The 13,028-nt window shown below is 43.7% G+C and overlaps 1 protein-coding gene across 9 annotated transcripts in view; it reads left to right on the forward strand.

Moving 5' to 3' along the window:
- The window catches only part of Hectd4 (HECT domain E3 ubiquitin protein ligase 4), a 188,671-nt gene that overhangs the window by 127,763 nt on the left and 47,880 nt on the right, over window positions 1-13,028 (forward strand). For all 9 annotated transcript variants that reach the window (XM_038345151.2, XM_038345152.2, XM_038345153.2 and 6 more), the window contains exons 40-51: window positions 482-617; window positions 1,790-1,972; window positions 2,410-2,574; window positions 2,837-3,006; window positions 4,353-4,468; window positions 5,597-5,700; window positions 8,284-8,445; window positions 8,565-8,713; window positions 9,319-9,398; window positions 9,692-9,855; window positions 11,455-11,692; window positions 12,694-12,830. In XM_038345151.2, the coding sequence (XP_038201079.1) occupies window positions 482-617; window positions 1,790-1,972; window positions 2,410-2,574; window positions 2,837-3,006; window positions 4,353-4,468; window positions 5,597-5,700; window positions 8,284-8,445; window positions 8,565-8,713; window positions 9,319-9,398; window positions 9,692-9,855; window positions 11,455-11,692; window positions 12,694-12,830 (1,804 nt within the window). The remainder of the gene's footprint in view (window positions 1-481; window positions 618-1,789; window positions 1,973-2,409; window positions 2,575-2,836; window positions 3,007-4,352; window positions 4,469-5,596; window positions 5,701-8,283; window positions 8,446-8,564; window positions 8,714-9,318; window positions 9,399-9,691; window positions 9,856-11,454; window positions 11,693-12,693; window positions 12,831-13,028) is intronic.

The following is a 13,028-nucleotide window of genomic DNA, read 5'->3' on the forward strand; positions in this document are numbered from 1 at the left end:
AGGTTCTGGGGCATGGTACTGGTATTGTCCCAGTTCTTGGTTGTGTCATATGGTGACAGATCCTGTCGGAAGCAACTGTTTTACATTTCAAGTTAGGAGCTAAAGGAGCACTGAATGAGCCAAACTCAGGCTTTTATTTTATACAGCCCTAGCTGGAATAAGCCTTGCAAAGTCAAGTCCCTAGTGATCTAAGAACCTCCCATAGGTTTCACTGCCTACCATCCCTACCACTTTTAATTACTGTGAACCCTTGGGAGACAGACGATACTCAGATTCTTCACATAGCACAAAGAAAGTTCAAGAAGTAGTTTCTTCTTAGTGTTGATTTTGCTTGACTTGTCAAGTCAATAAACTCCCAGTCAAATGTAAGCCCTTTGCCATGTATAAAGGAAATCTTTTTATCCTCATTCACTCTGAAATTGCTTTTCTGTACTTTTAAACATCACTGAGCATTGAAAGTTATTCATGTTGGCACTTGTAGGACTGACCCTGTGCGACCCTTCATCAGTGGGCATGTGGCAAACAGCATGGCTGCAGAAGTGATTGCCTTGCTTCATAGCCTGCTAATGGCACCTGAATCAAATGCTGCTCAGATTTGGACCACAACGGCAGAAAAGGTTAGCATGGGGCTTCTGCTCAGCCAAGGGAGCAAGAATGAAGCAGCATTATAGTCATACATAGCAGGGGTCTAACCAGGAGAGAGTGTTCCCAATTAATCAGACACTCCTGCTCTCCTGGAGTTTCCCCTGCCTCTGCTGGTTCTGACTTTGCAGACTTGCAGAAGTCAGGACAGTGGTCAGGGAGACAGTGGCAATTCTTGTTTCCTTTTGCTTGCATCAGCATGGTACTGACATTATGGTGTCATGTATCCTTGATTTATTAGCCATGTTCAGCATACCTGCAGTCCTAAGGAAGCCTTTGTGTGTGATTGCACTGCCAAGTGCTCTGTCTTGCACTGCTCCATCACAACGGTAGTCTAGTTGCCTGAACTGAAGCTCTATAACCAGTTTCCCTTTCCACTGCCACTCTTCAGGCCAGAGCCTGAAACATGCACTAGAGCTGAATGTTGAGATACAGGCCTTGGGGTGGTGCCCCCTCAGATGAATGACTGCTTGATTTTAGTGGGTTTGTAATACAGTGTTAGATTCTCCCATATTATGAAGTTATATATTTCTAGATCTGTCTGATTATACAAAGGTACCTGTGGGCATAATGTCGCTGGTCACACCTAGTATAGTATTTTTGGTCTCTTCTATATCCAGAGTTCATGTGGTAGCTGGACCCCAGGGCACTGTTAGTCATTCCACCATTCTTGGGACTAGTAGCCAATATTTTCTTCCCAGTGCCTGGCCTCCTTTTTCCCCCTTATTATTTATTTATTGGCCAGGCAATTAAAGGCCAGACACCTTTAATCCCAGTACTCAAGATGCAAGGGCAGACATATCTCTGAACTTGAGGCCAGTGTGGTGTGGTGTACAGAGTGAGTTCCAGAGCAGCCAAGGCCACACAGAGAAACCTGTCTCAAAAATAAAACAAAGTAAACAAAAAAAGATTCATTTATTTTATCTTAGTGTGAGTGTATTGCCTACATTTGTGTACCACATGCATGACTGGTGTTTGTGGAAGTCAAAAGAGATCGTCATCAGATCCCCTGGAACTAGAGTTAAAGATAGTTGTGAACCACCATGTGGGTGCTGGTAACCAAACCCAGGTTCTCTGCAAGAGCAGCCAATGCTCTTAACTATGGAGCTGTCTCTCCAGGCCCTGTCATCCTCCTTGTTACACACAGGTTCTGTCCAGAGCACTGATGTACATTCCGCAACTGGGGAAATATGCAGAAAGTATCCTGGAAAATGGCAGCAGCAGTGGCAGGAAACTTGCCAAACTTCAGAGGATCGCACGCCAGGCTGTTGCTGCACTCTGTGCACTTGGAGGCTTTAAAGAGACAATCAAGATAGGCTCCGAGGTCCAGGTAACCCACCATTGCTTTCCCCAGGCATTATTACTCCTCCTCCATTAACCAGTGACCTTAGATAGCTATCATTTACCCAGAAGGACAGCAAACCTTGTTCCTTGATGCTAAGGAACAAATCTGAGAGAGTCCTGGGTTCTCTCCAACATCCTTCTGTACTTTATTCAAATGCTAATGCAGAACTGTATGATGTTAACTATGGTATTCATATCCTAGGGTAGCATTGATGATGAAAGTTTGAGATGATAGCATGTCTCATGTTGCTGTGAGGTTGTGGCCCTGCTATTTTGATCATGTCTTGGGGCTTGGATCGCCATCAGAATCAGTGGTTTATTATAGCACTGACAGTAACAATTGTATAGTCCTTCCTTTTTGTCCTTCTAGATAGCTGCTCCCACTTGACCATGGCAGGCAGTGTTAATAATCTCCATCTTTAGGTTTTAGGTAGAGGAATATCAGGAAGCATTGGAGTTGTGGCTTCTATCAATGAACAGGAAGGTATAGCTACAGTCAGATTCCCTCCTGTAGACTGCCGAAGGACGTCTCAAGCAGCAGACACACTGACTATTCCCTTGTCTAGACTTTGTGTTCCAAGGTCAGAGGTAAGGCGATGCTTACCTGCTTTGTCAATACTGTGTTGCTGTGGGGCATGCAAACACTATAGAGAAGGGATTCACATTCACCTGTGATATGTGTTTACATACTGATTGTAAATATTTCATCATTAGTGAGAAAGTTCATAGATTATGTTATTTTTGGTTGCTTTGGCCCAGTTTATGATTTTCTGCAGTGATTTTGATAGCCACATACTCATAACACCTTTGTTCCCTGTTCCCCTTTGTGGGGCCTTCACTCCCACCATAGGCGCTGCCTCTTCATAAGCTGTCGATTACTGAGAAGGTAGTCCAGGCGGTTCAATCCATGCTGCTCCCTCAGGAGGGAAGCCTCTCTATCCACACCTCACTGCCTGCAACAGGAGATGGCTCAGCACCTGTCATGGCAGTTGTCCGGCTCCTGGCTGAAATTCGAACAAGGTAAGTTGGCCTGGCCTTAGAGGGTTCATAGACTGAAGCTCATGTCAGCTAGGTAACAGGCATCATTGTCACACACCAAAAACCAAAGCTCATGTCTCAGTTCCTGCAACTCCGATTGCCTCCCAAGTTACTGTGCCTCAGAAGGCTGAGCCATTCCCCCAGAGGACTTGCTGCTGTAGTGTGCTGTGTGACTTACACTTGATACTGCACTGACTTCTGTGCTTAAAGAACCTGGTTCGCCACTTTTCTTTCTTTTTTAAAAATTATTTCATTTATTTTACATGCCGACCACAGTTTCCCCTCCCTCCTCTCCTCCCAGTCGTGCCCCTCCTTCCCCTCAAGCCATTTTTCTTTCTTTCTTTCTTTCTTTCTTTCTTTCTTTCTTTCTTTCTTTCTTTCTTTTTTGTTTTTTCGAGACAGGGTTTCTCTTGTAGACCAGGCTGGCCTCGAACTCACAGAGATCTGCCTGCCTCTGCCTCCCAAGTGCTGGGATTAAAGGCATGCGCCACCACCGCCAGCTACTTTTCTTAAATGACTCAGGTCCATTACTTTCCAACCTGGTGACAGGAAAATGAGAGAATGCTTTTAGTTCTATGTCAGAAAGGGGATATCTCTGCCTACAAATATGACTCTCTGCTAAACAAAAGTAACACAGTTCTCTTGACAGTAAACATCTCAGAAACTTTTCAAATGTCTGGTGGCTCAACTGAGAGAGATCAGCATATAGATTTTCCACCTCTGTTTCCCTCTTATTTCTGGAGCTCTGCCATTGCTCACAAGGCACAGTGAGGCGGAGCTTTGGCAAGTAGCCACCCAGCAGTTTGTATCTCCTAGTGGAAACTGCATCGTAGCAATGACTGGGAAAAAGGCTTCTTAGACAGCCACTTCATGGTGTCTTTGAGGAACTGGTTACAGAGCCATCCTCAAATGCCAAACCTGTGGGTTCTCACACCTTCGTGTAGAATGGGACGGAATACACAAGCTTGGGACCCATATATCCTCCATGTACTGTAAGGAGTCTCTGGATTTCTTGGACTCCCTGTGTAGTGCCAATGCTGTGGAAGGATTGTGGTGCTAGTTAGTGTGGTTCTGGGATGGTGACCAGAAAAGAATGTTCATATACATTCCTTCAGGGGAAGCTTTTTCCACGTATTTTCAGTTTGGATGGTCAGATCCATAGGTCCAGACCCTCATGGATATGGAGGACCAACTATATATTGCCAAGCCAGTCTGCTGTGGAAAAATAAGATGTAAAAATGACAAAATTGACTGAAATGTTTCACAGTTGATATCTTAAAGAATGAACATTGATGACTTTAAAATGTTGTGAATCTTTTAACATTAAGAGCATGCCTGGTCATGGCGCAGCTTTTAGAAGACAGCCTGTTTTGTGAGGAATTCATACAGCAGTGTCCAGCAGCCGTGGAAGTTCTGAACCTCGTAGCCCAGGAGTGTAGTGCTGGTGAGTGCCAAATGAGTGTCGGTGCCATGTCCTGTGGAATGATGAGAGTACCACAGTCCACATTCGCTGAGCTCCAAAGACAGGGCTCCCTTCAGCCCCTGCTAGCCAGGAAAGCAGTACTCTTCAGTGAGCACCAGGCCCATGCCTGAGTGTTTTCGTATTTTCTCTTCTACATTTACATTAATATGAAGAGTCTGTGGTGACATCTTTCCTCAGGATAGCCTGCATTTAAGAATTACAGGGTTTTTGTTTTGTTTTTTTCTCACTATGTAGCCCTGACAGGTTTGGAACTTTTTTTATTAATTAATTTTTAAGAATTTGTTTGTATTTTATGTGTTTCATCTGCATATGTGTCTTTGTGAGGGTGTTGGATTCCCTTGGAACTGGAGTTATAGACAGTTGTGAACTGTCATGTCGGTGCTGGGAATTGAACCAGGGTCCTCTGAAGAGCAACCAGTGCTCTTAATTGCTGAGCCACCTCTCCAATATGTGAAACTTTGATGTAGACCAGGATGGCTTCAAACTCAGATCCTCCAGCCTGGATGCTAGGATTAAAGGCATGCAATACTATGCCCAGCCAACATTGATATTTAAAATCAACTTGAATTTTAAGTGTACTGGCCTTCACCTGGCATGAGTTGGGTAATCCTATATTTCTATAACTTTGGAGATTGGGGCAAGAGGATCAGAACTTCCAGGTCAATTAGAGCTAAACAGTTTTAGGTCAACCTTAGCTATATACAAAGGCCCTATTTTAAAAACATAAAATAAAGAGGTGGGCTCCATTTTTCAGATGATAAGAATCATAGTTGTCATTTGCTGAGTGTTTATCCAATGTCTGAGGCTTGCCTAAAAGCCACCCTGTAGGCGTGGGTGCCCTCACTCTCCTGGGTTGCAGTTGAAAGACATGGGTACCTTATCCTTGCTGATGCTCCAAATCTAGGCTGCTCTACTCCAGGGCCAGGCCTGCACCCAGTGTGCCTTGCTGCTGAACTTTGTGAGGAGACAAATGGCGCAGGGCATTTTCTCTTTTGTAAGGATGCAGATGGTCTTTGTAGGTGAATATTGCTGTTTCAGTGCTACTCTTGGAGCTGTTTCGCAGGTTTCATTTTCTGTGTCCCTCCACAGGAGAGAGGCTTGCAGTTGTTGAGGTGCAGTGTGAACGGCTTAGGATGCTCTACCGGGACTGTGCTCGACCCCCTCCACCTCCACTGCAGGCTGATCGGAGACAGGTAAGACCTAAATGCCTCCTTTCAGACTGTGACTCTGTCATTAAAGAAGGACAGGCAGTAGAGTGCGGCATTAGAATGAGCATGTGGGACTGAGAGTATAGCATAGAGGAGGAACTCTTGCCTAAAATGAGCCTGTCGAGTCTTTTTGCAGCTGTACTGTCACCTTTGGATGTCAAAGATTACTGAACTGACATTCTGAATGTTGGAGCATTATACTAGGGAACAGAATTTATTAATTTATTTGAATTATGAATAACAAAGAAAACTTGTTAAAAAATTACGGAACTGGCGAGATGGTAAAGTACTTGCTGTGCAAACTTGAAGACCTGAGTTTGGTTTCCCAGCACTCTTGTAAAAGCCAGACATGGAGACATGCACCTGTAATCTCCGTACCGGGGTACCAGAAACAGAAGTACCTCTGGGGTTTCCTGGCCAGCCAGTCTAACCAAATGAGTGAAAGATCCTATCTCAAAAAATAAACTGAAGGAGACACCCAGTGCATCTACATTGCATGTATGCAAAATAAATAAACCCACAAAACTAAAAAGTTATGTGCTTTGTATTAGAGCAGTTCTTAACCTGTAAGTCGTGACCCTCTATCTCTAAAAATATTTACATTACGATTCATAACAGTAGCAAAATTATAGATACAAAGTAGCAATGAAAATAATTTTATGATTTGCAGTAACTACAACACAAAGAACTGTATTAAAAGGTTTCAGCATTAGGAAGGTTGAGAACCACTGTATTAGAACATGACTGATAGTAATTAAAACATAAAAATAGCAAATATGAAAATTTGCTGCATTTTTTTATGTTTGTAGCAGCTTTATTCACAATGGTCAAAAGTGAAAATGACCTGAAATGCCCATCAAATGTTGAATGAGTTAGTAAAATATAATATTCAAGCAACAAACTATGGCATAACTGCATTAAGGCCACCTACACAGTACCATAGATTTCCTGATTCTGTTTGGGTACACAGAAAAGATGAAGCAGCAGATTGATGTCAACAGGGGCTTGGGGAGGAGAGAAGCAAGTGAAAGACTAGGGCTTGACTTCTGATGAGTGTGGGATTGCTTACAGTTAGAAAACAAATGCTCTAGACCAGAAAATGGTAATGACTACATGGCTACACAAACATACCAAAAGACACAGACTTTTAACTTGAGAGGGACAGATTTTGTATTATGTAAGTAAATTGCTGCATTTAATAAAAGCATGCACAAACATCACTTGGCATCTCAGCATCTTCAGTTACCATGGTGAAAACAGTGAGGTGTGGTGTGTTCTCATCTGGCTTTTCCCTGGTGAGTTCCTTTCTGTACTGGCCATCAACAGCAGTGTCCACCATCCATATGCTGTACACACTTCTCCTTGGGCTGCTATATGCAGGCCTGCGATTGCAGCCTTGTCCTCTCATGGCTACAGTTGTTTGTGTAGGATGTGTTGAAATTGGTGGGTGGGAGGAGCTGTGTCTTATAGGGAAGCCTGGCACTTGAGTGAAGAATTAGAAACATGAGGAGACAAGCAACTGACCTACACACACACTGTTACCCATCTGAGCAGTGTCCTTGGAATACAGCTTCTCTTTATGCACTGAACTAAGATTGTCTTATGTGTACATTGAACAATGTGAGGATGAGCATGATGAGAGAAAAATGTCATTTAAGGGGAAAACCAAAAAAAATATATCATTACAAGCACAAGAAGGAGAAATGGAAAGCTGAGTATGAAGATAAGCAGATAGGATTCAGGAGAGTAATTTCAGTAGGACTAGACACAGGGAAAGTGATCAAGGCCAGCCTGGTCTACAGAGCAAGGTCCAGGACAGCAAGGACAACATAGAGAAACCCTGTGTGTGTGTGTGTGTGTGTGTGTGTGTGTGTGTGTATAAACAAAATAAAAAATTAAGTTTATGTTGAGGGAAAAGCTAGATTTAATAAAATAAAATAGAAATAAGGCTTTCCTCTTCTAAAGACTTATTTGTGTGTGGTTGTTTTGCCTACCTGTGTATACACCACAGTACCTGAGGAGACCAGAAGAGGGGCATCAGACCCCTAGAATTGAGTGCTGGGAAGTAAATTCAGATCCTCTGCAAGAGCAGCCAATGTGGTTAACCTCTAAACTATCTCTGTAGCTCAAAGATATATTTTTTAATATTTATTTATTTATTATGTATACAATATTCTGTCTGTGTGTATACCTGCAGGCCAGAAGAAGGTACCAGACCCCATTACAGATGGTTGTGAGCCTCCATGTGGTTGCTGGGAATTGAACTCAGGACCTTTGGAAGAGCAGGCAATGCTCTTAACCTCTGAGCCATCTCTCCAGCCCCTCAAAGATACATTTTTAATATAATTTATATTTAGGGGTGTACAGGGATGGTGTAGTTGAATGGGAATCCTTGCCTAGCAGGTATAAAACTTTGGATTCCCTTCCCAGCCATATAACAAAAAATTAAAACAGAAAGAGCAGAGAAACAATATTTTAATCATAACAGATAAAAATGATTTTCTTCTCTGAGAGAGAGAGAGTAAGGAGATTTGCCTGCTTTGTTGAGTGAAATTCTTCCTCCTGCAGCCCAAAGAGATCACCTGGAGCCCTTCTCGAGTATTCCCTCCAGTTCGTGCCTGCATGTTCTCATCTCACCTCACCTCTGTCACCTTCCTGGCTGACCCCAGCGCTGGTGGAGGTCTTCCCCGGGGCACATTTATCTATGCCACCTCCCCACTGCCAGTTCAGGTGAGAGGCTCATGGCAACCCTGCCTCTTCCCATACTTCAGACTGGTAAGAAGAGGTAGGTGGTATGCCCTTGTCTATTGTTGCCTTCTGAGTCTCACCCTCTTCTGGTGTCTCTTTAGGCCCCATCTTTTTACTGGGAGATTGAGATTGTTTCCTATGGAGATACTGATGATGACACTGGACCAATCGTCTCATTTGGCTTTGCTACAGAAGCTGAGAAACGTGATGGGGCATGGACCAATCCAGTCGGCACTTGCCTTTTCCATAAGTAAGTGACTGTTCCTGCTACAGCTAAAGAGAAAAAATGCTGCTGGACATGGTTGGTCTTGCTTTTAATCCCAGCAAATCTATGTGAGTTTGAGGGCAACCTGGTCTATATAATGAGTTCTAGGCCAGCCAGGGCTTCATAGTGAAACCTTGTCTTACAAGTGGGTCAGTATTCTCGGGAAAGTGACTTCCTATAGGTGTTTATGGATATTCAGGGAGCCAAAGTGTGGTTGTGTGTCTGAGGAAGTGGGGACAGCAAAGTGTTGTTTTCCTCTTTGGTTGTTTATGGTTCCTCAATACCATTCCTTCCTAGTTATTCTGCAACAAGATACTTGTTTTTCTTCATTTCCCAAACATATTTGAACCCATATACCATGGTGCTCTGATGCAGGCTTGGGATTTGCTAGGCTCTTGTAATACTAAAGGCACAGTATAATATCCCTAAGCCATATGTAGATAGTGCCAGTTGGATATCTGTGTTTAGGAAAGCCATTGCTTACAACTATGGGGTTTCCTCCTTGCCTGCCCCTTCTTTCCCTCCTTTCTTCTCTCTGTCCCTCCATATGGCTAGTGAGTCTCAGCTTTGACCCCTTGTTCTCCTCCCAGCAATGGCCGAGCTGTACACTATAATGGCTCCAGTCTGCTACAGTGGAAGAGTGTCCGCCTAGATGTCACACTCTCTCCTGGTGAGTGCAGTGGGGCCTTCTGACTCTGCATGCTTCTGTGGGGACCAGCCTTAGAGCTATATGGGTTAAAGTTATAATAATCTTGGCAGTTGGAAATAGGCCATTTGTCTCTGAGTGACAACCAAACACCTGCCCTTGTTGTCTGCTAGTTATACCACAGCTCTCACAGTCTGAAGCCGTTACCCTTAGAGCCACTGTCTTATAACTTAGTCCTTCAGTCACGTGCTTGAAAATTAGTAGTTCACTTGATAGTAAAATGGGAAAATGTGTGCCCTTCCTGCTCTCTGCTGTAGGTGATGTGGCAGGAATTGGTTGGGAAAGGACCGAGGGGACCCCGCCTCCTCCAGGGCAGCCAGCCAAAGGCCGGGTGTACTTCACATACTGCGGGCAGCGGCTCACACCATATCTGGAAGATGTCTCTGGGGGAATGTGGCCTGTGGTGCACATTCAGAAAAAGGCAAGTCACAATGATCGGAAAGAAGAATAAATTCTTTAAGGAAATGTCTTCCTGACCAGAAGGGACATGAGAAAAGCTTTTGTCTAGCCATCCTTTGCACAGTGATAGGACATGGCAAGCCTGGACAAGTGCTTCCTTTCCCCTGGTGGACCCTGCAGTGTTAGTTCAAATGATGCTGTGTCCAGAATTTAGTACGAATCTGCTGTGACCGCCTCTTAGCCATCCTTCCTTAACAAGGAAAGAAATGGCAGTGAAATGTCTCTGAAAAAAAGCTTGTTATAATGACCTTCTAAGTCATGTAGTATGGCAGAAATCTGGACAGTTGTCCTCTGGTAAAGACTCAAAAGTTCAATACTCCTCTTCCCCCAGAGCGCTCTCTCTCTCTCTCTCTCTCTCTCTCTCTCTCTCTCTCTCTCTCTCTCTCTCTCTCTCTCTCTCTCTCTCTCTCTCTCTCTCTCTCTCTCTCTCTCCCCTCCCCCCCTCCCCCTCTCTCTCTCCCTCTCTCTCCATCTCCCTCGCTCCCTGCCTCCCTCCCTCCCCAAGAGATTCTGTTGACCTTGAAGGAGCACCCAGGAACACCTGCTGTTCTATGGGACATTATTACTGATGCCATGCTGCAACCCCTAATGTGTGTCCACTTCCCAGTCCGTAGTCAGATACCCATCCTCATGTACTCAGCAGCTAGGCAGCAGCAGAAACCATGTTCAAGATGAACTGCTTCCCTGGTCTTCCTGTCTCACCCTGTCTCTTGCTTTCATTCATTCAATAAATATATACCCAGCGTCTGTGTGTGAGCAACTACATCATGTTTTGAATTGAGCAGAGAACAAAGTGTTGATGCTGTCTGTCTCTCTCACACTATAATCAATTGGAGGAATTGGAAATTAATCAGATAACCACAGAAACATATGTATATAATCACAAACTAATAAGTACTTAGAGTGGGAACTAGTCTCTGAGTATCAAGCATATCCCTGCCCTCTGAAGACATGATGGTTAAGCCAGGCCTGGACATTAGCTAGTCTTGGAAAGTTAATGGGAGGAGTGTTACAGACAAAGAGAGATGAGCAACATGTGAGTAGTGCTGGGTACAGAGCCATTGGCCAGGTGTGGTGTGCACACTTGTGATCCTGCTCTTGAGAGATGAGTTAAGAAGATTGTTGGAGCTGGAGATGCTCAGCCACCTATAACTGCAGTTCTGAGAGACCCAACGCTCTCTTCTAGCATCTTCGGATACCAGACACACATGAGATACAGAGACATACATGTAGGCAAAATTCTTGTGTGCATAAAATAAATTTTGAAAGAAGATGATTATTGAAAGTTTGAGGTGAGCCTGGGCTATGTAGTAAAATACTGGTAACCAGGAGAGGGTAAGAGCCTTAGAAACAGTGAATGGCAAGGAACCTGAGTGTGTGTGGTGGATTTTGCAGCACTCCAGGCATAGCACACACATGCCTGCTCCTTTCCTATTTCTCCTGCTTCCCACTTCTGGGCCATTCTTTAGGCTTAATTTTCACTGAAGTGCACGTTGTTGTTTAAAAAGAAAGAAAGAAAGAAAATCTAAATAATTCTAAATCTTTTATTTGCTTTTTCTAGAACACAAAAACTCGAGCCAATTTTGGCTCCCATCCATTTGCATATGCTGAAGGACAGGCCCATCGTAATGCTGCGGACCTGTGCACTGATCTGGCAGAGGAGATCAGTGCTAACTTTGAGGCTCTGCCATTTGCCATGGCATCTGACAGTGACAACGATGCTGGCACCAGTATTGCATCAGACCCAGGCACTCATGGGCCACCATGCCGAATTGCTGCAGTGGCCACAGCCCAGCAACGTAAGTCACATCATCTTTTAGCCCTGCTGCTGGTGCTATCAGGAGTGCTGTGAATTTCACAAGTCCACTTAGGGTGGACATCTGAAGTGCAGTGAGAGGTTTTCCTTAAAAAAGACACAGGAGAAGGTTTCAAACTGGGAGTGTTCCCACTACATAAAAGTGTAGGTATAGGGGCTGGAGAGATGGCTCAGAGGTTAAGAGCATTGCCTGCTCTTCCAAAGGTCCTGAGTTCAATTCCCAGCAACCACATGGTGGCTCACAACCATCTGTAATGGGATCTGGTGCCCTCTTCTGGCCAGCAGGCATACACGCAGACAGAATATTGTATTCATAATAAATAAATAAATATTTTTAAAAAAAGTGTAGGTATAGGAAGTATGTGTAGGAAGCTAAGAACCCTGACATTTGTGTGAAATCACTTACTTCACTTGATAGTGTTACTCGTTTTTTAAAAATATCTTTAAACTGAGATCATCAATAATAAATCGGTAGAATTAAGGACATAGATAGAAAACTGTGTGCTGCAGTGTTTCCTGATCATTTTTTAAAAATCATATTAAGCCTGGTCAGGTGATTCAGGCTTATATACCTAGGTGTTCAGGAGGCTTAAGCAGGAGGATAATAAATTCAAGGCCTGTGTGTGCTATAGAGTATGTTCAAGGCCAGCCTGAGCAACTTGGCATGACCTTATTTCAACATTTAGATAGATAGATAGATAGATAGATAGATAGATAGATAGATAGATAGATAGATTGATTGATTGATTTAGATAGATTGATTGATTTAGATAGATAGATAGATAGATAGATAGATAGATAGATAGATAGATAGATAGATGCATACATACATACATACATACATACATACATACATTGACAGAAGCTAGGCATGTATCTTAGTGGTAGAAGCCATATGTAGACTAGATAAGATCCCATCCCTAGACCTGTGAAAGAAGATAGAAGGTAAAGAAAGGGAAAGGGTCTAACTGTGTTTTGTTACAGAATATGACAGTGATACCTCCTGCCATTATAAAGTCGAACTCAGCTATGAGAATTTCATCACCTCTGGCCCAGACCCCCATCCACCTCCCATTGCAGATGATGAAAGTGATGATGATGATGATGATGACATCCCACAGGTAAGAGCCCACAGCTCTTATAGGACAGGACTCTTGGGAATAAAACTATGATGTTAGTTTTCAGCTGTGTCCTTGTGTTACCTTGGCAAATGCATTACTCTGAACCACCCATGAGCAGCCATGTCTACTAGGCTGGGCTGCCCTAGAGAGTTCTACCTGTTGAAGGGTGAAGTACCTTGTTGGTAGCTCAGCAGGTAT

This window comes from Arvicola amphibius, chromosome 10 (genome assembly GCF_903992535.2).
Source record: "Arvicola amphibius chromosome 10, mArvAmp1.2, whole genome shotgun sequence".
NCBI lineage: Eukaryota > Metazoa > Chordata > Mammalia > Rodentia > Cricetidae > Arvicola > Arvicola amphibius.